Source organism: Tachypleus tridentatus, chromosome 10 (assembly GCF_004210375.1).
Source record: "Tachypleus tridentatus isolate NWPU-2018 chromosome 10, ASM421037v1, whole genome shotgun sequence".
NCBI lineage: Eukaryota > Metazoa > Arthropoda > Merostomata > Xiphosura > Limulidae > Tachypleus > Tachypleus tridentatus.
This window is the reverse complement of record NC_134834.1, coordinates 62,005,443-62,029,041: the sequence shown is the minus strand read 5'-3', so window position 1 is coordinate 62,029,041 and position 23,599 is coordinate 62,005,443. Positions and strand designations below refer to the sequence as shown.

The window sequence follows — 23,599 nt, the reverse complement described above, 5'->3', positions numbered from 1 at the left end:
GTGTTGTTCTGAATGTACCAGAGAGTGCGAATGGTAAGTATAAATATGTTATGGTGCTATTATTTAACTGTAGACAATCTAAATGAAAATAAGTTGTTTTTCGTTTCGTGTGACTAAAATTCCAGAAAAAGTAAAAATTGTCAATCATATATATACTAAGGCTCACTAGCAGGAAAATCTCAATATTACCTTTCCCTAATTAAAATTCTTTAACAGGAAGGTTGAAACGTTGCCCTTCAATTACAAGATTCATTGACTGATTGAATTTCGCGCAATGCTACACGAGGGCTGTCAATAATTTAGCAATGCCATACTAAAGTGAAGGCAGTTTGTCATCACACCACACACTGCCAACTCTTGGAGTACTCTTTTATCAACGAATAGTGGGATTGACCGTTACATTATAACGACCACACGGCTGAAAGAGCGTGCATGTTTGGTGTGACGGAGATTCGAACCCGCAAGCTCAAATACGAGTCCAGGGTCCTAACCGCCTGGCCATGCCCGTCCTCTCACTGTAAGAAACAAAACAAAAAGTCCAAACTTCGCCTTTCTGAAAATGTCTCTAAAGAGGTTGAAATGACGAAAGTATGTATGAATGTCGTCTTTCTAATTATATTTCTAATGAAGAAGTAAAACGTCGTCTTTCAATTAAGATTACTAATCAGGGAGGTCAAAATAAAGGCTGTTATCGTATAGTGTAAAACAACTTTAACGCCTTCTTAGTAGCTTCTGCCATAAGAAAAATTACTTTCTCATTCTTAAATAGTTTACTTTCAGAAGACACGTAACATCAATCGTTTAAAAAGATTTACTCTCAAAAATAAAAAGTCCAATTTCTAAAAACTCAGCAAATGAAAATCAGAATGTCTTATGAAGTTCACTCACATGAAGTACGAATTTCGTTTTCTGTCAGGGTTCTCTGGCAACATAAACGAAACGTAAATTATGTAAAAAGTAAGAAAAAGAAAGAAAAGGCTTTTCCTACTGTTACATTAGAAAAATTGTTCCAGGATTTTCGTCCTGTCTTAAGTTTATTTGGAAAACATAAGAAAAAAAAATACAACTATAGTGGAGTTTTTACTTCATTCTTCAACTTTTAACTTAATATTTCTTTTTAATTATTTGCGAGAAGTAACAAAGATATTTTATCTGAAAAACGCATTTTTTTATCTTTAATTTGATTGTAAATTAATGATTGGATTTTATTTATGTTTTGATTACATTTTCTAATTTATTCTGATCTTGCAAAAACAAAACAAAATACATTTTTCGCTAAGTTAACCAAAATATATTCATAAAATGACTTCATTGACCATGTTTATACATTGATCATTACTGTTGTTTCCACTTTTTGTATCATTCATAGTAATTTAGTATTATTTCTTCTTATAGCATTCAGATGTTAAGAACTGACCATGAAAAGAAGTTAATTGAAATTACTCATTTTTTTTACAAAATTCAAATACTGCATATGATTTATTTTATAGCAAAGCCACATCGAAATATTTGCTGTATTCACCGAGGGGAATCAAACCCCTAAGTTTAGCTTTGTAAATCTATAGATTTACCACTAACTCACCTGGTGACAATTCAAAGAGCATCTTGGCAAAAATTAGAGGCTGTAATACTGTTATAATTTTGTTATATACGTGACTCGTATACTATTATGAGCCCTATAATGAACTGAGCCATGAATCCACAAATAATGTAGTACAAAGACTGCTTCGACAAATATGTTAAAAATTATTGGTCACATCGGTAATTTTAGGGTTAAGCAAACATGTGTTTGAGTTTAATTGTTAAGAAAAGCAATTAGCGTAAAATATTCTTCACTGTTTTTTTTTATTGCGATTAAGGTTGGTCATCGGCCATAGTTTATTGTTATGCAAAAATTGATCTTGATTGCAAAATGGTAATTATAATTAACACTAAAAAATCGACAGGCTTTCGTTGTTGACGTCAAAAATATCAAATTCTTTATTGACATTTTATCAAGATATTTTCATTACTTTTTACGAAACCATAGAGTTTCTGTATTACATTTTATTATTTCTTAGTTGTTTAACAGAAGACGAAAAAAGCCATTCACGAATCCATCCGTCGGAAAAGGCAGTAATAATCCAAGAAACTGGTTCTATGGATGGAAGTAATGAGAAGAAAAGAGAGTAAGTTTACAGTTGTTTACTTAACAAAATTTTAATCTTTTCATATCTGGGAATAAATTGTAAGTAAAGAAATTTATTTAAAACAATAGACAAATAAAATATGCACTGAAACGTAGCTTTACTTACACCTAGCCTATACAAAACACTACAATAATATAATAAATTATGAACTTGTTCGTTCAATGTTGCGATTGCAAGTTTTTAGTAGGAAAAATTTATATATATATGTAGTTATTGTTTTTGTGTACTTTATTTTGTCGAAATATTGAAATCTTGTTGTTTTTCATTGTTAAAAAGTTAAGATTGTTCCCTTGAGTTAAACATATAAGATTATTGGTGCCCAGTTAAAAGATATACAGATCGTAAAATTAGTAAAACAAAATAATAATGTAGTCATAAAAAGATGTTTTTTTATTTCAAGCAAAAAAACGTATGATATTTGATATCTGAAGCCACAACTTAAATTGGATATCGTTTATTTTCTGTGCAGCGAACACTTAATATAACTTTTGACCAAGAATTATTCTGACTGGACAAATATTAAGTTTTTATAAAGGAAGGAAACGCTATTTCAGAATATTTCATACATTTGAAGTTTTTCACCTTCTCTGTGTTTAAAATTTACATTTATTAGAATGCAATAATATTTTGTAGTTACACATGTTTAGCTTACTCTGAATTGGTCTCTTTTTTATTAATATAATCACAGATTTTTGTTTCTTCAAATATTGATGATTCAGTAAACAATTTCATGCAGAGATGAAGTTCTTCAGAAAAAAGGATGGAAGGAATACAACGCTGACAACCAGAAAGTAGAAAGAGAGAATACAAATAACAAAGAATATAGCCACAGAATTACTTCAGGATCACATCATAGGATAATTCACTATTCCGATGGTTCTGAAGACAAAAGGTATTCTGGGAACGAAGAAAATATGAGAGAGACCAGAACTAAAGAAATAATTTATATTCGAGATAACAGAAAGGATTCTGGCGTTCCTGTTTATCCTAGACGGACTGAAGAAGAACGTTCATACCAAGAAGTTGATAAAAGTTCTCACACACGACCTGTGGTTAAACACAGCTCAAGTTATCATTCAGGTGCCTTTCATCAGAATGGAAACGTTCGTTCTCGGCATGATTCCTATTCGTCATCTGGACAAGATAATGGAAGTCAGCAGCTTAACTTCTCTCGTTATCACAAGACAGGAAATCCCCATCCAAACACAAGAAGTATTTCATCTAGACAGTCTCTTTACAGTGGGAATGTGGTTCTTTCCGATAACCAAACACGAAACAGGCAACAAGATCAACAAGAGAAGATAAAACCAGTGGACTACGAAGAGTACTGGGAAAAGCGATATGGTAAAAATAAGGAGGGAGAAAGTTTTCATTTCCAAAATATGGACCCAGATCATAGCGTTGTCCACATAAGAAATCTTGAACACCTGAACGATTCAAGAACAGAACAACGTGGCCATCTTTACAACAGGAACCAAAATGCACCAATACCAATAGAAATGGATGAGAGAAATGATAGGAGGAGATTGCAGACAAACACTCCTGGAAACCAAAACAATGAAACAATAATTCAAGAACGTATTATAATAAGAGAACTAAAAGAAAATGACGATCCCGAGAAATTCAACATTCTACAACACGAGATATCAGCTAGAGATCCTTCTGAGTCTCAGATATCAGCTAGAGATCCTTTTGAGTCTCAGATATCAGCTAGAGATCCTTCTGAGCCAGATGGTGATCAAATCAACACTGAAGCTAGACGTGGGAGCTTGGATGATAAAAATGGTGGAACAACTGGCAGGAATGCCACAGGTCAATTTCAAAGTAGTTATCAACGACCTTCAGAAGAACGTTTTCTTGACGACCAGTCACATCAACAAGACGGTCAAACACATACTGTATACAAAACCCACGTGATAACCAAAACATATGTCACAGACAGGAAATCTCCTGAGAATAATTCATTTTCTCCAAAATATCAAACAGGTGAAACTCACAGCAATACCAAAACAAGTCCTGAAATCTCTTCGTCCCACCATACATCTTTTTCAGTAAGACACACTGAAGGACTAACTGAAGAAACAAAATATTCTATCAGTCCTGAAGATCGAACGACGAGAGAAAATATCTCATCAGACAATCCAGAAAAGGATGCTAATCCAACCCGTTCAGATGACCCTGAAAGTGGTGTTAACTCCGCCTCTTCAGTAAAGTCCAATGTTCAAATAATCGATAAACCATTGAAAGTTAAAAAAGTTCCTCGTTATATGGAGTGGTACAACAAGGAGAAAGAAGATAAACCAGAAAATAACAATTCAAGCTAATTACGTAAATAATTAAATCACCCTATTAAATTAATGTTTTGTTTTGTCATTGTTATAGTTTTTAGTTCAACATTTTGTCGTATCCTGGGACAAAAGTTATTTTAATTAACTAACAAAATTTTTATTCATCTTTAGAAAGCAAGATTTCATTTTATTCTATCAAATTTCAACGACGCTGACAAAAACGTCCCACATTTTATGACATAAAACGGTTGACAACTTGCCACCAATTATATCATTGTAACATAACGGTTTGTTGAATTTAATATTTTTTGTTATTTATTATAGTACATAAGATTAGTATTTACTGTAGCCTTCTGTAACTCATCAACAATAAGTTATATCCTTTGATTGAGAATTATAGAACACGTCAAGAGAAAAAGAAGTTTGCACACAAATTAAACGTTATATCTCAACCGAATGGTAACTGCTTAGGTGTCAAAGGTCATGTCATCGCGTTTTTTAACTTGCATTCAAAATTTTATTGAACTACTATTTTATGAATTTATATCAATAAGTTTGGTATCAAACTGTAGACTATAATTCAAACTTTGATGTTATATATGAGTTAATTTCTTAATAAAAATTAAGTAAATATTACGTGTGATTAGAACAAAGTTTGGTTGCAGATATTTTTCACAATTAACCTTTTAAAATTAAATTTTGAATTCTGTAGTGAACAAAAAGTAGACTTTGGCTGATATTTTATGTATACCCTGTTATTTAAAAAATGTAACGGAATAATTAAGAAAAATGTGGCAAAAACATTTACGATCAAACGTACTTGTTAAGTCTAATGAAACAAGTGAACCTTGTATCAACACTTGATATCAAGTATTAATTTATTAATCATAAAATACTTTTATGTAAATACTTTACTTTTCGAACATTTCGGCTCACATCATAAGGTTTAGGTCCTGCATCTTTCATGACTCTAGAAACATAACCTTGTCTATACTAATTATAAATAATTTTACTTGATAACTGGTAGGCACAAACAAAGCTACACAATAGACTTTCCGTGCCCTACCCACTGCGGTTATCTAAACCCGGTTTTTGGCATTATATGCCTTCAGACTTACCACTTAGCCACTTAGTGGCAATGAAAATATATATGAATTTGTTGTATCCATTAAAAATATAATCATTCACACTTATAGCAAGCATATTTATTAAGAAATATGTTTCTACTTACATATGTATATTTCACTTGTCTCTTAATTAATCAATTTATTATGAGTAATAAGAACGTTCAAGAGGTCTCTAACATTAAATATATTCTTTTGCGGAGAAATTTGGAAGAAATAGGCTTAACGTTTGTTGTTTATCATTGTGACTAAAAACAAGAGAAGAAAACAGTCAGAACCTTGCTGAAAATGATAGTTTTAACTCAAACTTCATACGAGTATTTATGAACATGGTTGAGCAACTTCCGTTATAAGGCTTTAAAATTTTGAGAGGTAGGAATTATCAATAGGTTCTGATTAAAGCAAGCTATGTACGTCAATAATTAAAACGGTATTTAAGACAGCTCGTTTCTTATACCGATTGAGTAGGATTAATAATAACATCAGTTTGGTATTTTCGACTGTAATCCCAATAATGCCTTATAAAATTCAGCCGACGTAGAAGATTTAGGTTGGTTCTTAATCCATATACTAAGGCTATCAATACAAAATCGTCCTCATAGCAAACATATGTGATAAATAAATGCAAAATCTAAAAAGTAAACACATCTTATATATATATATATATACATACATATATATTAATTTTTTTAACCAATATTGCTAATAAAGAACTTAATATATCAATTTTACCATACGGCTTATACTTTGTTATTTCGAGCTAATTACTTATATTATTAGAAAAAATTGTATTATGTGCTAAAATATTATAATAAATATTGCTTAATTTAATTAAGTTTTAAATATGTGCATACATGGTAAAATTTAAAAGTAAGATTGTACTTCTAATAAATTTACAGTTTCTTAGTTTTATAAATACAAATATTCCCCACAGCGGCTCAGCGGTATATCTGCGGACTTACAACGCTAAAAACCGGGTTTCGATACCCGTGGTGGGCAGAGAACAGATAGCCCATTGTATAGCTTTGTGCTTAACTCAAAACAACAAATACAATTATAATCTTGATAGACAATACTAACTAAGTTCATCAGTAAGATAGAATGTGTAACTTTTTTTAAATAAACATATTTTATTTTCGGAACAGTTTGAATCAGCTTTCTCAAAGGTATTCTTAACAAAGTAATTATAGTTTACAAATAGTCTTAACAGACAATTGTAAATATTAATCGTGCTTCAACAGAATGATGTCATTATTTTCTAAAATATTATTGGCATTTTCTGCAGCGTTTTCAAGCATAGTCTTGAAATAGATTGGTTGTAAAAGATCAACCACATTATTGTAATTGGTTTGATCACTTGTCAACGTTGCTGATAATGTTGACCTTAACACTAATAAATTAAACTTGAAAATTTGTAATATCAAAACCACTCATGCGGGTTATTTAAATATTAACAATCTCATTGGTTATGTGAAACACCAACATTTAAAGTGTAGTTTTATGTAATTTTTAAAAGTTATATTGTTTTAGCTTTTTGTATTCGAAAGTCCTTTATATACACCGACTAAAGAAAAGGCGTTCTCAATCAATGTCTTGTTCGATTTTTAGAGAAGGTTCCAAAGAGATGATAATATCTTGCACAGGTACATTCACCTGAAGTAGGAAAGAAACGTATCTGTTTAAGTGCAACAAACCCAGTTGTGTGAAGATTGTAAAGACATTGTGGTAACACACGTTTATCAGAGATATTTGTTATTTCCGAAACACATTAATGTGATATTTATATATGCATATACGCTTTCTTCACAAATTATATATATATATAAACTGTGAGTCTGAGTATCATAGCAAAAATTAATATTTTGTTTTGTTTATTTCTTTTTCCTTATTAACTATTGCCGTGATAATGTGACGTATAATGAGACGAAAGTCTAAGCCAGTCTAGGATCTTGTTTGGTAGAGATTCTGTCTGAGAAAAAAGTGTCCTCACATTACTCTGCCTGCTTGTAACTTTTCTTGTTTTTTGTTTTTAAATTATAAAATTACAGTCTGTTGACGTTTATCCAAATGTATATTAGTTTGTTTTTTAATGTTTTAAAGGTATTAGAAAGCAAAAAAAAAAGTGTATCATTATAAAATCAGTTTAAGTTGTATATTACAGGTTATTTTGTTTGGTGATTCTACTTAGTAACACTGTTAAAAACCAGAAAAAGTTTTAAAAATTTAAAAGTGTTGAAATATTACAAAAACAATTAATTTGATTTCACTGAGTTACACCATAAATTAAAATTTATGTGCAAATTTTAAACAGTACTTAAACTTATTATATTTACAAATTATTGTACATACGTTATCATGCATTTCAACTATTTACATAAGGACAATTATTCCTAATGGATTATAATTACTTATATTTATTTCTATGTTGTTTTTATCACTTATATTTAAATTTGGTGTACGCACGAGAACTTATATTTTAATACTTACAATAGAAACCGTGCAATGAGTAGAAAACACTTATTACTACATTATGTAACAATTAATGTGTTGTGACCCAATGTTTTATTTATCCTAACAAGATATCCGAGATTAAGAAAAACCAATAACACTAATTAGAAACAGTCAGAAAGTTAATCCTATATTTTCTCATAAACATTAACTTTATTCAATTTGATAAAAATGAGACTAGGTAATAAAGGATAAGTTAGAGAACTGTTAATAAAGTTCATTATATTTAATATTCACTAGTACGCTTTGATAAAGTATATTTGGCTGCAGTATTAAAAGAATGTTCCTATCTTCATGAAATTTCACTTTTTTTATATTGTAATTCAATCATATCTTTCTAGTGTTCCAAACAATAGATGATCATATATTTTAAACTTTAAAAATTATCTACCGAAGTGCACGTTAAATATTAACAAGTAATATCTGACTAAAAAGCAGAAAATGTGATTAATTTAGACCCCCAGTGGTACAGCGATAAGTCTGCCGTCTAACGCAGCTAAAATTCTAGTTTCAATGCTCGTGGTGGATAGAGCACAGATAGTCAATTGTGTAGCTTTGTATTTAACAACAGTTAAACTAAGCAAACCAAAAAATGAATATTTTGATATGTGGCGGGCTCTTTTATCAAATCCGAAAGCCTGAGAATGAAGTACGTGGTCTTGGAGCGCGGTCCAGAGATCATTTGGTCGTGTTATGTTGTTGCTGATTTCTATCCGAGTTCTCGTTAAGATGTTTATATTCTGCCAAAGGAAGCTACATGCACGCTATGATCTGCTATTTCGCCATTATTATTCTTTCGTCTTATCTTTGTAATATTCAACTTCAACCCGAAACGATCTTCTCAGTTCGTTGTCTTATCTTGAAACGTTCTCTCCCTTTTACTTTAAGACCCAGCATGGACAGTTGGTTAGGACGCTCAACTTGTAATATGAAGATCGTGGGTTCAAATCCCCCTCACTTCAAACATGCTCGCCCATTTTTGTCGTGGGACCGTTATAGTGTTACAATCAATTCCACTATTCGTTGATAAAAGAGTAGTCCAAGAGTTAGCAGTGGGTGGCAATGACTAGCTGCCTTCTCTCTAGTCTTACACTACTAAATTAGGGACGGCTAACGCAAAATTCAAAACAAACAACCAACGCTTTACTTTCATCCACATTTAAAGCAATCACAATCGATCAGTCATCGAGATTTGGGTCTTCTGTAGACCTCGGAGGGTAAGGTGCGGTTTTAATCTCTCCCTTCTTCTCAATCGAGAAGAAGTCATCGGATACAACTATCGCTCCTTTACATAGGCGTACTTATCTTTGGGCGCTTCACAGCTAGTTCCTGCGCCACTGAAGTTTCTTTGACCTCTTTTACGATTAACATTTTGGGCTACTAGTATGAATCGTGGTAGCATTCACACCTGATACACTTGTAATACATCGAATATCTCGTTACTATACATTTACAGGTTAACCTTGAATCTGACTTAATTTTCATTCAAACAAGAACAAACTTTCAGAGTTTGTTGCTTGTTGTTTTAACAGTTTTTCACAAGTTTTAGAAGGTTTGGGATTGGTGAGTATTCTGCACACAAAGTACTACATTAATGTCACCATGATCTGAATTATGGGGAAAAAAACTCACAACTCTACTAACAGAAACCAATCTAAACTTCTTTGGGTGTTATCCAAATACAAATCGATGTGCATTTTTGGATCTCTCATAAAATAACGCATAATCCACAGTATTTTCAGAAATAATAAAAACATGATATGGTTTGTAAACAAGTGTTCTATCATTTCTGCTGTCGTTGAGTCAGAGATTGCTTGCTAATGCTTACATAAGTTCTTATTATATATATATAAAAACACTTTTAAATGTTTAACTTTATGATGTTTCTTTACAATTTTTTTATATTTTGTTTAAGTGTGGCTAAGAATAAATTGCTTAGTTTGTCTTTCAACTTTGTTGTTTCGAAAAAATGTATTAAATTGTTTATTATTATTACCCAACTTTAATGGAGGTAAAAAGCTTTGTCATTTTATTTTATACCTTGAAGAATATATCTCATTAAGGGACCATTAAAGTATTTTAAGTTTGTCAGTATTACTAGGTATTTTCTATGTTCATCAAATGCTGTACTCACATCATAGTGAAATAAACAAGTTCCTTCTTTGCTGACTTTGATGTCTTTGTTTATTTCGGATATTCGAGCAAACGTACATCTGTGCTAGCTGTCCCTAATTTTTGACTGGTGAACTAGAGGAAAAACAGCTAGTCAACGGCACACGTCGACAACTTTTAGGATACTATAACAGAACAGTTGGATTTCATCGTTAAACTTGTAACACACTAACTGTTCCGCAGTATAGAGCATGTTTCTGAAGCATTAGGACTCGAACCATTAACACTCACATTCACAGTATAAGAGGTTAACCATTTACCGCTAAGTTTCGCCCGACCCGTTAACCTTCATAGTTTTGAGATTGTTTCACGATTTGATATCGATTTTCATAATGAAGAAAGTGCACTTCTCTGTAAGTTTTCGGATTATAGTTTAGTGCACTTTCTGAAGATGGATCATCTAAGATCCATCTTAGATTACTGCAACTGTAATCCGAAACATTTGAGAGCTGTAGCAGTCTATTTATTATGAATCTGATAAGATCAGACTTGTTACTTTATTATTTAATGTCGCTTATTTGTATTTAAAGACTTGAATTTAGCTTATTTTATAATTCATTTTTAGATTTAGTGTTGAATAGAACATACAAATACAATAAATATAATAGAAACGACATCAAACAAACTTTCTGAAGTTGAGAATGAACGAAATGTTTATCTTATTAATTACAGGATTGTAACACTGGGAGACATATTATAGCATCAACAATAAATATAATAGAAACGACATCAAACAAACTTTCTGAAATTGAGAATGGACGAATTTTTGATCTTATTAACAATAGGATTGTAACACTGAGAGACATATTATAGCATCAACGTTCGATAATAGAAATGTAGGTTCAAGTTTCTCCACTCTGACAGAAATACCTCAACTAGTATACGTAAAGCTGTAAAAATTCAGATCATTTATGGCCGCTTATTTTTAAGAAATTTCTGGATATTTTCAGTAAGTCAAGATGTGATTTTCGTATTTCTTGTTTTAATGTAGCATAATTCTCTATGTAAGGTAGTCTTGATTATAAATATTTTGTGTTCAATAAATAGTTCAATAGTTCAATAAAACTATATTTTTATATTTCTTAACCAACTTCATTTACATCGACTGCTTCCATAGTTTTGAAGTAACTTCGTAACACGCCTACACTTGACTTTTATTTAATCTTAACCTAAAATATAAAGTATTCTTTCTCATCAATACCTTAGATGTGACACCAACAACAGTTTAAGTCGTTGCCAAGATACAGCAAGAAATTCACAAGTTAGAATGTATATTAAAAATAAAATTAAAGAAAAATATAGACAATATTACTCTTTCTTGGCATGCTTGTTTTGATACTAAATCTCCTTTAACTTTTATAACATGTTCTTTAGCATGTTGTGAGTTACGTTTCCATCTACTATATCGTGTAGAAATCAAACCTTTTTTACAGACAATAAATTGTCGTATAAAAATAGATCATTCCAAATTGAGTTTTATCAAATTATAATTTATTTATCCACAATAGAACTGAGACAGGAAGTGACCTATACATATACCAAGGTTATCCTGCTAATAGCCCACTGCCCTGATTATTTGATAATAATCTTCCTTAGTTTAAAGTTGTTTTGCAGAGAAACGAACAGGATATGCCAGTTGTGACGATATTCGTTTTTCGTGTACATCAAATTTTTTGAAGTAGAGAAAAAGACACGAAAGTAAAAACAAATTATATAACACTATTCTTTCAATACGTGTCTTACACTGAAAGTACTGCAGCTAATTCACAGTGAGAATGTTGTTATTCTCTGTTATTGTCGGTTGTTTTCAGCACACTGTTCACAGTGGAAATCGAACCCTAAATTTTCGCGTTTTAAGACCGTCAACTTACCTTCCATCACAAAAGGCCCACTGTGAAGAATTATCCTCTTGGATTAATATATTATCAAGTTAATAACGGTTATTAAGCAAACTATCACAGCTTTTCAACAACCAAATTTGTCTAAATATGAAGAATTCAATAAATTCTCAAGACTTGAATACTTTTGAAGACTTAACATTTTTAAACAACATGTAATATTGGTGTCCCGGTTAATCTGTACTCCTGCCTATGTTTATTTGTTGGAAGTTAAGTATAAAACTACATAATGGGTTATCTGTGCTCTGCCAACCACTGTTGTCAAATTCGGTTTCGAGCGCTATAATTTTGAAGACATGCTGTTGTGCTACTGAGTGAGAAGTAGACTTATTATGAGTTGTTTTGAAGTTTAAAAAAAAGAATTATTGGTTTACAATATATTAGAGTTACTTCATTTTCAAAGATTCTCTGGAAACATCTGTCAGCTTTGGCTCATTCAAGGTTTAATCTTAACTTAATGACATAGTATAACATATAACCCTAACCTCTGCACTGATTTAATAACGTAATTCGACAAATAAGACAAGCCTTTCGAGATGATTCAATGGCATGATTCAACACACAACTCTAACCGCTGAACTTAACATAATAACATAGTTTAAGATATAACACTAGCCTGTAAATTAATGACAATTTGACCCATAACACCAGTATAAATTTATTTTGTGGCTGTAAATGAATAGTATAACAAAGTGTGTTTTACTGTATCTTTAACGGAACTGTAGATATTGTAACTAAATGTATTTACTACATCTACAGCTTAGACATTACAGTTGAAATCCAGGTTTGTTACGGTTTTCTTTTTTTGGCTTTCATTTCAACACGTTCTTTTTGTTAACGGAACATGTTCTTTTTCTATCAATGCACTACACCACCAGATTTATTGCACAGTGCTAAATGAAACCTGTAAACTGCATTTGGCTCAAATTGTATGAAAGTGCGAGAACTGGAGTTTACGTGAGACAAAAATGTGTTTATAACTTTTATTGGTCTTAGATTTTAAAATTTATTTCTGTAACCAGTAGAAAACCTGTGCAGTGTATTCTTCCTTTGATTTCGTTTGATTATCCTTCAAAAATTAATTATCGTTGGTTTAAACTTCGTAAAATTCAAACTTAGTGAACACCTCACAAACGCATGGGATAACATTATAGTTATCTGATAACCCTTGTGTGTTTTCTCAAAAATGCTTAATTCATCTTAAAATCATGGATTTTTCTACAAATAGCCTAACCACCAACTTTCAGATTTACCAGTTGACGATTTAAAATAAACTTACTTTAAGTTTGTAACAAACATTTTAAAATAATTTGTATGTTACTGAACTATAATGCGTAACAAGTGTTACTGATCTTCGTTGTGTAGATATGTCACGTGGCTATACTCGTGCAATCAATCACTTAAACACACTTGAAAATGTTGGTACGAGTTGCATGACCTATAATCGTGCTTAGCTCATATGGGCCCGGCATGACCAGGTGATTAGGGCGCTCGACTCACTATTTTAACGTCGCGGGTTCGAATCCTCGTCACACAAAACATGTTCTCCTTTCAGCTGTAGGAGCGTTATAAAGTTTCGGTCAATCCCACTATTCGTTAGTAAGGGTGAAATCATAGGGTTGGTAGTGGAAGATGTTAAGAAGCTGCCTTTTTTTTAATCTATTCATTCTAAATTAGGTACAGCTAGCGCAGATAGCCCTCGTGTATCTTTGCCCGAAATCCAAAAGCAAACAAACTTAGTTCATGTTGGAAGGTGTAGTTTTAGCTATTACAATTATTCAGCGTTATTCACGTTTATATGATCGCAAGAATATCCGTGTTTGCTTGAGATGGTTTCAACCAATTGTTTCCTTGAGAAGGTTTCTTTCCAAGCTGCTCTACATGAAAGGAACAAGAAACACGACAACATATTGTTGAGACGTGTTATACGAGCTGAAGGTGGTTCACTCCTGGTATACATGGATAGATGCATTCCATTCAGGATCATAAATATAACTGCCTCAGATACAATGTTCAAGATCATAAATGTAGATTCCTCAGATACGGTGTGTGTCTACAAAGGACATCGTGTTTTCAGACTTTAGAAGTGTAACTCCTTTAATTTCTTGACTTAAAATGTATTAGCACAAATATTTTATAAGTTGGTAGAAAAATGAGGAACGTTTGTTTGTTTTGAACTACGCACGAAGCTACAAGAGGGCTATCTGCGTTAGCCGTCCCTAATTTAGCAGTGTAAACAAAAATCTTGGCATTAATTCTTTTACCAACGAATATTGGGATTGACCGTCACATTATAACGTTCCCACCACTGAAAGGGTAAGAATATCTAATGTGACGGGAATTCGAACTCGCGACCCTCGACTTGCGAGCCAAGTGTCCTAACCACCTGACCATGCCGAACTGACAGCTCAGAAAATGTGAAAGATAAATGCATACATTAAATTCAAAAATGTTTGTTATTTGCATTCCTAGACTTTGTATTTATCTAATTTTGCCATAAACTAGCACTTTATTAACAGGCTGACGATCTATCATTGATTAAAAGAATCATTAAAATATTCCCACATTCGACCCAACACCTTTGATTCGTATATCATTAAAATATCTTAGTACTCTGCGATGAACTTAGATGCTTGCATTTGAGTTCTTTATAAGTGGCAGTGACGTGTTTAATAGCCAATGGTATCACAGAAAAAAGACATTTAATGGTAGCCTGTTTTTTATAAGAGTAACGAACCACTATTGTTTTGATGTATCTTACAGAGTTTCAACAGATTTTTATAACACTTCTGTTTACTCCAATTCAGACTCGTCAGGGCTAGGTGGGTTAAGGCATTCGAGTCGTACTCCGAGTGTCGCGGGTTCGAATGCCGGTTGCACCAAACATGCTCGTCCTTTCAGCCGTGTGGGCGTTATAATGTGATGGTCAATCCCACTATTCGTTGGTAAAAGAGTAGCCCAAGAGTTTGCACTCTAGTCTTATATTGCTAAATTAGGGACGGCGAGCACAGATAGCCCTTGCGTTGCTTTGCATGAAATTAAAAAAACAACAACAAAGAAACAAAAACAAATACTCCTATTCAAAGACGAATCCAATGCCTTTTTGAAACACTAACTTTAAATGAGAAGTTTAATGTTTGTTTTTTGGTTTTTTTACCTTTTGTATATATACGTTTTTCAGGACATGGTAGATAAATGTAAAAACACCGCTTATTTTGTGACATTAATTCTGGTTGAAACTTATACGAAGATTAAAATAGATACAGAGGATTGTTGTGTATAATAATACTAAACCTCAATTATTTGTGTTCTATTTCCGCATCGCAATTTGAAGTGTTGGAATACATTAAGCATTCTTTGCAGGAAGTAAACATTAGAATAAGCCATTCCTCTGGACATTTAGTAACAACGACCTAAATTCACCCCATGACCTGTTTTATATCATTCTCTAGCAAATCTAATGAACATAGGTGAGATATTCGGTGTTTTCAACCTTAACGGCACCCTACACGACATATAGGCTAAACGGATATGTCAGACACACCAAGGTTCAAGCATTGCCATTCCTTATTCGGAGCTACTGACCAAACATAAATAGACCAGTTAGCAACACCCGTCGCTTAAGCGGCTACTTATTAAAAGGAACGTATTGATTGCTATGTTTATGATGTTAAACAAATGAAAATAGAGAGCGTTTTCAGTAGCTTATCGAAATACGAACCTTGGACCTTCCAACATGCTGCTGGTTAAATTAACCAACAAGTCTCAAAACTAACTACTTTGATTACTTATAACTGTGTGGCCCGTATCAGTTACTTTTACCCTTTAAAAAGTCGTTTAAATATATATTCATTACTAATTTCGGCGTGCTGATAAAGCTTATATAAAACCTAAGAACGAAATATCAGTGCAACAATTTGTCTTACTTATTTTAATAATATACACTTAGTTTTGTTCACCCGTGTATACTTATGAATAATCAGAAATGAATACGCACGTAGTTTATATAAACATAAATAAATGCACATACATATGCATACATATAACCTTTAAATTATCGTTTATTTTTTATAATATACTGTGTATTCAAAACCTCAAACACCGCCATTTTATTATCATTATCGGACAAAAAATCTGAGATCCGTGAGCCGAAATTTTTAAGCTATTGCTGACATATAACCAACTGTAACATTATAACTATTTGTAATTTAAATATTTTAAGTCAAATTTCTGGAAGAAGATCCTTAAAAATACGACAGAGATGCCATCAAGTGGATTGGGTAAGGTGCTGGAACGTTGGACTAAGTGACTCTGTGAACAAAAACGTATAATGTACAAAGGATGAGTTGTATTGCCTATAATCAAGGCTGGATTAAGGGTTTTATTGGACCTAGGCTTTTTAACTTACAAAGGCCCCCTCGAGACAGAACCTCTAGGTGCAGTACACTTATAATCATAGCTTGAGGCCTTTTAATTAGTGTGAGGTCCTGGGCTTCAGCCCTGTAAGCCCATGCCTTAATCAAGTGTTGCGTATAATATATAATATTAGTAGTAACTTTTGACAAAACCAAGATATCTTCAAGATCCAAACTGAAATTTGAAAAATTATCTTTAACCAGCTTGTGGCTCTCTGTAAACTAACTCATAACTTTGATTTAAAATACACGTAAACGAAGAGATACAGAAGTCTTTAGTTTTCTTGTTGTAAAAAAGTAGCTTCACAAACCTAAACCTAACATGAAACTTTCGATATCGCTTTATTTAATTCCTGAAAATGTGAATTAAAACTTTATTACCGAAACTTCTTGCTTATAACCAAAACCTAACGTCATCATTACTGCAGTGCAACGCTAGCTAGTAATAACGAAATGAGACAAAGGTGCAGATCTGATTTCAAGTTGCTTTTAAAAAACGTCTGTAGATAAACAAAATTCAAGTGAAACAACGGTTTAAAAATACTTAGGGGTACAAAGTGACTGATATACTGACCCGGAATTGACCTTCTCTCTGACTCTCAGGTGACCATAACAAAGGTCGTCCTTTTGACCTACTGTCTTGATTAAGAAAGTGTTGGCTGCTCGTATCCTTAGGGTTGCCTCAGAAGTGACGTTAAGTCGAGAAACTATGTTGGCCTACATTTATCATCTTAGATCGATATATGTTTGGGTAAAGGGGAAGGAAAAGCAGGGGAGGGTTGAAAAGTATTTATAGTTCAGGTTCAACAGTTTGTCATCATTTCAAGACAAATATTACTGAATACGTTCCTTCAATAATACTCGTCATCTTCATCAGAAAAGATTAAACCAGAAATAGACAGCCATGAAGACCGTGAGTACAATCCTTTTCGATTTGAGTACCATAATAACAGCATTTTGAGGGAAAATATCAGTGTTTGCTTAAATGCTAAATTGAACATTGTTTAGAATTAGGTAAAATGTATGCATTTTATTTTTTATCATAGCACATTTAAAATGACAAATTATTTCAAGTATTTTGAAAAATATATACATATAAATGTTATATTGATTAATTACATGAATAACATTTACGTATAACGATTTAATTATAAATGAAAATGTGGTCCCTTAATTCAACCAGCAACTATTAATAAATCATTTATTTCTGGTTAACAGTTTGTTGGTTTTTGGAATTTCGCACAAAGCTGCTCGAGGGCTATCTGTGCTAGCCGTCCCTAATTTAGCAGTGTGAGACTAGAGGGAAGGCAGCTAGTCATCACCACCCACCGCCAACTCTTGGGCTACTCTTTTACCAACGAATAGTGGGATTGACCGTCACATTATACGCCCCCACGGCTGGGAGGGCGAGCGTGTTTAGCGCGACTCAGGCGCGAACCCGCGACCCTCCCTTACGCGCTTGGCCATGCTAGGCCTTGGTTAACAAAGACTTAGAGATAAGCATGAGGACTTATTATGCTTAAGTTCGAGGGTCGATCCTAGTAACTTTGAATTAGTACTTGTTATTCATAGAGTATATGGCGGTGACCCGCTCCTGTAGGTTAAAATGTTACGGTTTTAATTGCTTAAAACATTTCAACTGTAAATCGTTTCATGATATAAATATTATTCACTCAGTGAAATTCTTATATATTCATGAACAAACAACCTACATTTATATGTGTGTTAAAAATCCATATTGTAACATGTTCTATTGTTTTTTACAACGTGTACTTGTTTTTTGGTATTACTGTTATTATTTAATTAGTTTTTACATCAACAACTTCTGCGACATGGCGAACAAATACTTGATTAATAACAAATGACATTACGGACTGCACTGCGCAATGTGAGACAGGGTGTGGCCTATTCGTTAGTATGTTCGGTTGTGGATTAAATAATTTGAGGTCGAGATGAGATGCCGCTACACGCACTTTATAATCTCAACTGTGAGTACTTTATAAAACTAACGGTGAATCGCGTTATTTATTGTTAAAGCCGGACAGAGCCTTTGTGGTTGTTACCTCTCTTTCATGATTTGGGTATTTATGTACCCAAGAAGGTCAGATGTGCTCGACCTCTTCCTCCTTCCCTTACTTTACTTATCTCAAGTGGTTAATGTATGGATAAATATTACATGAGGGCCGGAGTAACCCGCACTTACTCAGGCCCCTATCAGGGCAATGTCCATGTACCATTCACCAAATGGGGCTTTGCTATAAGAAAAACACACACACATTCATTCACCAAGAGGCCCGGCATGGCCAGGTGGTTAAGGCACTCGACTCGTAATCTTAGGGTCGCGGATTCGAATCCTCGTCACACCAAACCTGCTCGCCTTCTCAGCCGTGGGGGCGTTATAATGTGACGGTCAATCCCACTATTCTCACTATTCGTTGGTAAGAGAGTAGCTCAAAAGTTGGCAGTGGGTGATGATGACTAGCTCCGTTCTCTCCAGTCTTACACTAGCGCAGATATCCCTCGAGTGGCTTTGCGCGAAATTAAAAAACAAACGAAAAATCATTCACCAATACACTTGGTGCGAATATATTATTTCTCTCTAAAGTTCCGTAATAAGTCGCACTTTCACTAGAAGGAAATTAATAAGAAACATTTACATAAATTACCCTTGCAATGTTTATTAGCGAGTTCCTGATTAGGTGATGTCTAGTTTGTAGGTGGATAGAAAAAAACTGGCTGTATGGAAGAAATCGGGGTTGTTATAAACAGAGATCGGTCAAACCAGATTAATTTCACATGTGGGGTACCTAAGGGCTTTTCTTTGATTTACATATAAATACTTTATAGTAGGACATAAGGTTTTAGGTATCACTAGCTCTGTGGATGATGATACTGCTTTACAAAAGGATATGAATTATTTGGCGAGTTGAACGAAAAAATGGCAAATGGCTTTATAATAAATAGAGAGTAATGCATATGGGATATTATCATTTGAATAATTATTGTAATTTGGATGAGATTAAGCTTGACAGTATTACAAAAACAAAGTACCTTGGTGTTCTGGTTGATCAGTTTCTTTAACCATCCAAACAATGTACTGTTATTACTGTAGAGGCAAATAGGGTTTTAGGTTGTATCTACACAAATATTGAATACAAATCTAAAGAGGTTATAATTTTATTGTATAGATCATCATAAATTAGTCCATACTGAGAGGATTTTTTTTTTCTTGGACTCCTTACCTAAGGAAGAACATTGGATTCTTGGAAAGGATTCAAAGAGGGTCACTAGAATAATACCTGGGATGGAAAGGTTCTCATACGAGAAATGGTTAAAATCCATGAAACTGTTTGTTTGTTTTTAAAAAGGAGATAAATGAGATCTGGTTGAGGCATTAAAGATTAAGAGAATTTATAGGGATGATGCATACTTTTTTTTCGTATTTCGAAAGAGTGGAAGAACTCGGGAACTTTTTATAGAGTAAGAATCATCTTCAACTGAGACAGTTGTAACTTTCTAACAAAGTGGTTGGCCTTTTGAAGGGTTTTCTTCGGATGTGATGGATGCAGTTACCTTATTACCTTAAGTGAGTTTGAGGGAAAACTTTATAAATATTAGAATGATGAGGACTGGCTTTGAGTGTTTTGTTTTTATTTCAAAGTTTAGGTTAGTGGAGGGGACGACCTAAGTAGACCAACATGTCTATTTTATCCTTAAATTATATGTATGTATATAAAAATGTATACATGAACCCTGCCGTAATGAAAGGTATGTAAACAAATCGTTAGTGTAAGAATTAAAAATAATAAATTATTAAAAAATAGCAGAAGTTGTTACAAACAAATAAATGTTGTTGGTACATTACGCTTTTTCTTACTTCTTCCACAACAATTGTTTATCAGCCCTTTCTATCACTACTTGCTTCTTAACCCTACACTACACTTATTTCTTAGTCCCTTCATTACACTGTTTCTTAACCTTTTCACTACAAATATTTATTAACACTTCACTACATTTATTTCTTAACCTTTCCACCACCATTTATTTTAAATTATTTGATTATCTTAACGTAATTTTTGTTTGTTTGTTTGTTTGTTTAAAATTATTATTTTCAATTAAATTTGACGCATGCTGTCAAAAGTATTTCTATGGTGGATAATGATTTCTGGTTGGATTTTTCAAATAGTGTTTCTTCCACGTTTCTCATTTGCTCATCATAACAGAACTGATTACATATAAATTATCTTTTCACAGCTCTTGGTATCATACTACTTCAAAAACACAAATTTAAAGACGTGGGATTTTTTTTTTTTTAAAATTTCCTTTATATTTCATAACATGTTTTATCACACAACGTATCCTGACAATTAAATCAGTTTGAAATTTGTTAGCGTAACTTTTTATTTATGTGGAGATCAAGACAAACATTTCTAAACAATATATGTACAAAAATAATTCACTACTATATGGTACTTTTAATATAAATCATTTACAAAGTACAATTATTTATTTTATTTTCTACGCAAACCTACACAATGAGCTATTTGCACTATGCCTACTGCTACGTATCGTACCGGATTTTAGCGTTATATGTAGCCACCACTGAACCATCATGTAAGGAGATATATGTAATAAAACTATTTCGCTAAATAAATAAATACGAAACATACGCCTGAACATACAAAATGGGACAAAATTTATTATACAGTTCGTACTCTGCAGTTGCTACAACTGGTATTATATGATTGATAGCAAATAAAACATCATGAAGACGGCTGAAACCAATTTCATTATTGTTTGTTTAAGAATAATAGTTAGAAACTAAAATAAAAATGAAACAACTAATTACTTTATCCTACCCTTTATATGAAAGATGGTCTTGACAAACTGCATCACTAAAATTTTCTTTTGAAAATTTTTTATGTTTTATAAACATCTTACTAAATAACTTCAACAAATGAATATAATTATACAATGAAATTGCCACAATATATATCATCACAACAAATTTACTATATTGCAATATTATTTTTATAAATCATAACTGATATCCCGCGTACGATCTAAAACAACAATCAATTGAACAAATGTATAAATCGTATTCATATAAATTCGTTACGTTTATCGCGTGTAACATTTTTACGTTGCCTTTATTCTTCCAATAATTTCTTAGAATTATGAAAACGAAACAAAGGAACATTTTCTTAAACTATCACATGAAAGAAAAAATAAACCAAAAGTATTACTATGACAATTTAATAATAAGCAATATAGCAATGTTTCTGTTATTTTTGCTTTATTTTTCTGTTATTTTTACTAACTGCATAACATAAGTAAAGTCAATTAAATTAATGTATGACAAACCAAAAATGTCAAACCATCTAATCTTAATTCTTGTCTTAATGGAGTTACAGAGGGTTACATTCTCTGAATCTCGCAGTTAAATCTCTCTGATGACTTACAACATGTATTAAAGTATTAAAACTAAATAATCTTAAAGAGTTACTTTTTGTAGAGCAAACGTGGTTAATTTTCAGATCTTCACTACTTCACATCTTATTTGTTTATTTTGAAATTCGTTCCAAGCTACACGAGGGGTTTTTTTTTGCTCGTTTGTTTATAAATTTCCGTAAAGCCACACGAAAGCTATCTGCGTTAGCCGTCCCTAATTTAGCAGTGTAAGACGAGAAGGAAGGCAACTAGTCACCACCCACCGCCAACTCTTGGGCCACCCTTTTATCAACGAATAGTGGGATTGACCGACACATTATAACAACCTGAGGACTGAAAGGGCGAGCATGGTTTGGTGCGACCGGGATTCGAACCCATGACCCTCAAATTACGAGTCGAGCGCCCTAACCATCTGGCCACTTCCCATCTGAACATCCAAGAAAGTTTTTGTGTTTTAGATGTTTCTTCTCCGTATTAAACATCGAAGGCTGATTTTAATCTGGTTTATTACATGCATAACAGGCTTGGCATGGCCAAGCGTGTTAAGGCGTGCAACTCGTAATCTGAGGGTCGCAGGTTCGCATCCTCGTCGCGCCAACATGCTCGCCCTTTCAGCCGTGGGAGCGTTATAATGTTACGGTCAATAACACTATTCGTTGGTCAAAGAGTAGCCCAAAGAGTTGGCGGTGAGTGGTGATGACAAACAAACAATGCATGCATAAGCTTTTAAGAACTGCAGATCAATCAGAAAAGATTGTCTTCAATTCTCTAAATACGTTCTAGAGTAATGTATTATTCTCAATAATACCTCATTGAGCACATAACTATGAGATAATTTGATTTGCAATAAACAAGATATAATTCTTAAAATAAAACACTTGCTTTGTTTTAAATACAACAATCTTTATTATTCAAGCACGTCGCTATTCAAATTTTGTCCCTATATGGATGATGAAGGATTCTAGTCCTCAGAATGTTCTATATATATTTGTACGTATAAATGTTTGAAAAATGGTTATGGTGTATTTACATATTATTTATATTAATGTCATACACAATATTAACTTATACTTTTTACACCAGGTGGCGGTAGCTCTACGTTTTTTTGTGACGTACATGAGTCTGACTACAACGTTGGGTACCTTCGGTATTTTGAAGTCAATCATAAACCCGTTCAACTTTATCCCCAGCTTCCGTCCAAGGATAAAGTATTTTACAACGTCAGCGAATTATGTCCCTTCTTATGACTCTTTCAGTTCCAACTATTTCAGTTTATATCCTAGTGGCTATTCGTTGAGCTCATATCCTAGTGCCTATAAACAAGCAATATCGGAAACCTCTGATACCAGCCAGTTGAGTTCTTTAGCTAGTTCTGACTTTGCAAGTGATAAATATAACCCCCCTATCGAACGCCTTTGCTGCTCGTGAAGTTGCAACTCTTTCTAGTCTCCCTAATTCAAACGTTGAGACTCCGTACTTCAAAAGTTCCAGCTACGAGTTAGGTGATGGTATTTACAAACAAAATGTAGGAGCATTTGACCAGTTTCCAGGCAG

At 32.9% G+C, this 23,599-nt stretch overlaps 1 protein-coding gene and 1 long non-coding RNA gene across 2 annotated transcripts in view; one reads left to right on the top strand and one right to left on the bottom strand.

The window, feature by feature from the left end:
- Positions 1–1,967: 1,967 nt before the first annotated feature.
- The window catches only part of LOC143229416 (uncharacterized), a 38,032-nt gene continuing 16,400 nt past the window's right edge, over positions 1,968–23,599 (bottom strand). The window contains exon 3 of the long non-coding RNA XR_013015854.1: positions 1,968–2,137. This is a non-coding gene — a long non-coding RNA (uncharacterized LOC143229416). The remainder of the gene's footprint in view (positions 2,138–23,599) is intronic.
- On the top strand, positions 2,069–7,801 carry LOC143229412 (uncharacterized). Its single transcript, XM_076461725.1, has 2 exons — positions 2,069–2,168; positions 2,926–7,801. Exons 1-2 carry the CDS (start codon positions 2,140–2,142, stop codon positions 4,511–4,513), a joined length of 1,617 nt encoding a protein of 538 aa, XP_076317840.1. The 5' UTR covers positions 2,069–2,139; the 3' UTR covers positions 4,514–7,801.

Excerpts from the sequence above, each read along its gene's own strand:
- LOC143229412 (XM_076461725.1), top strand. The coding sequence starts at position 2,140 with ATGGATGGAAGTAATGAGAAGAAAAGAGA. Across the intron at positions 2,169-2,925 it reads AGTAATGAGAAGAAAAGAGA|AGATGAAGTTCTTCAGAAAA; the intron begins GTAAGTTTACAG and ends AATTTCATGCAG.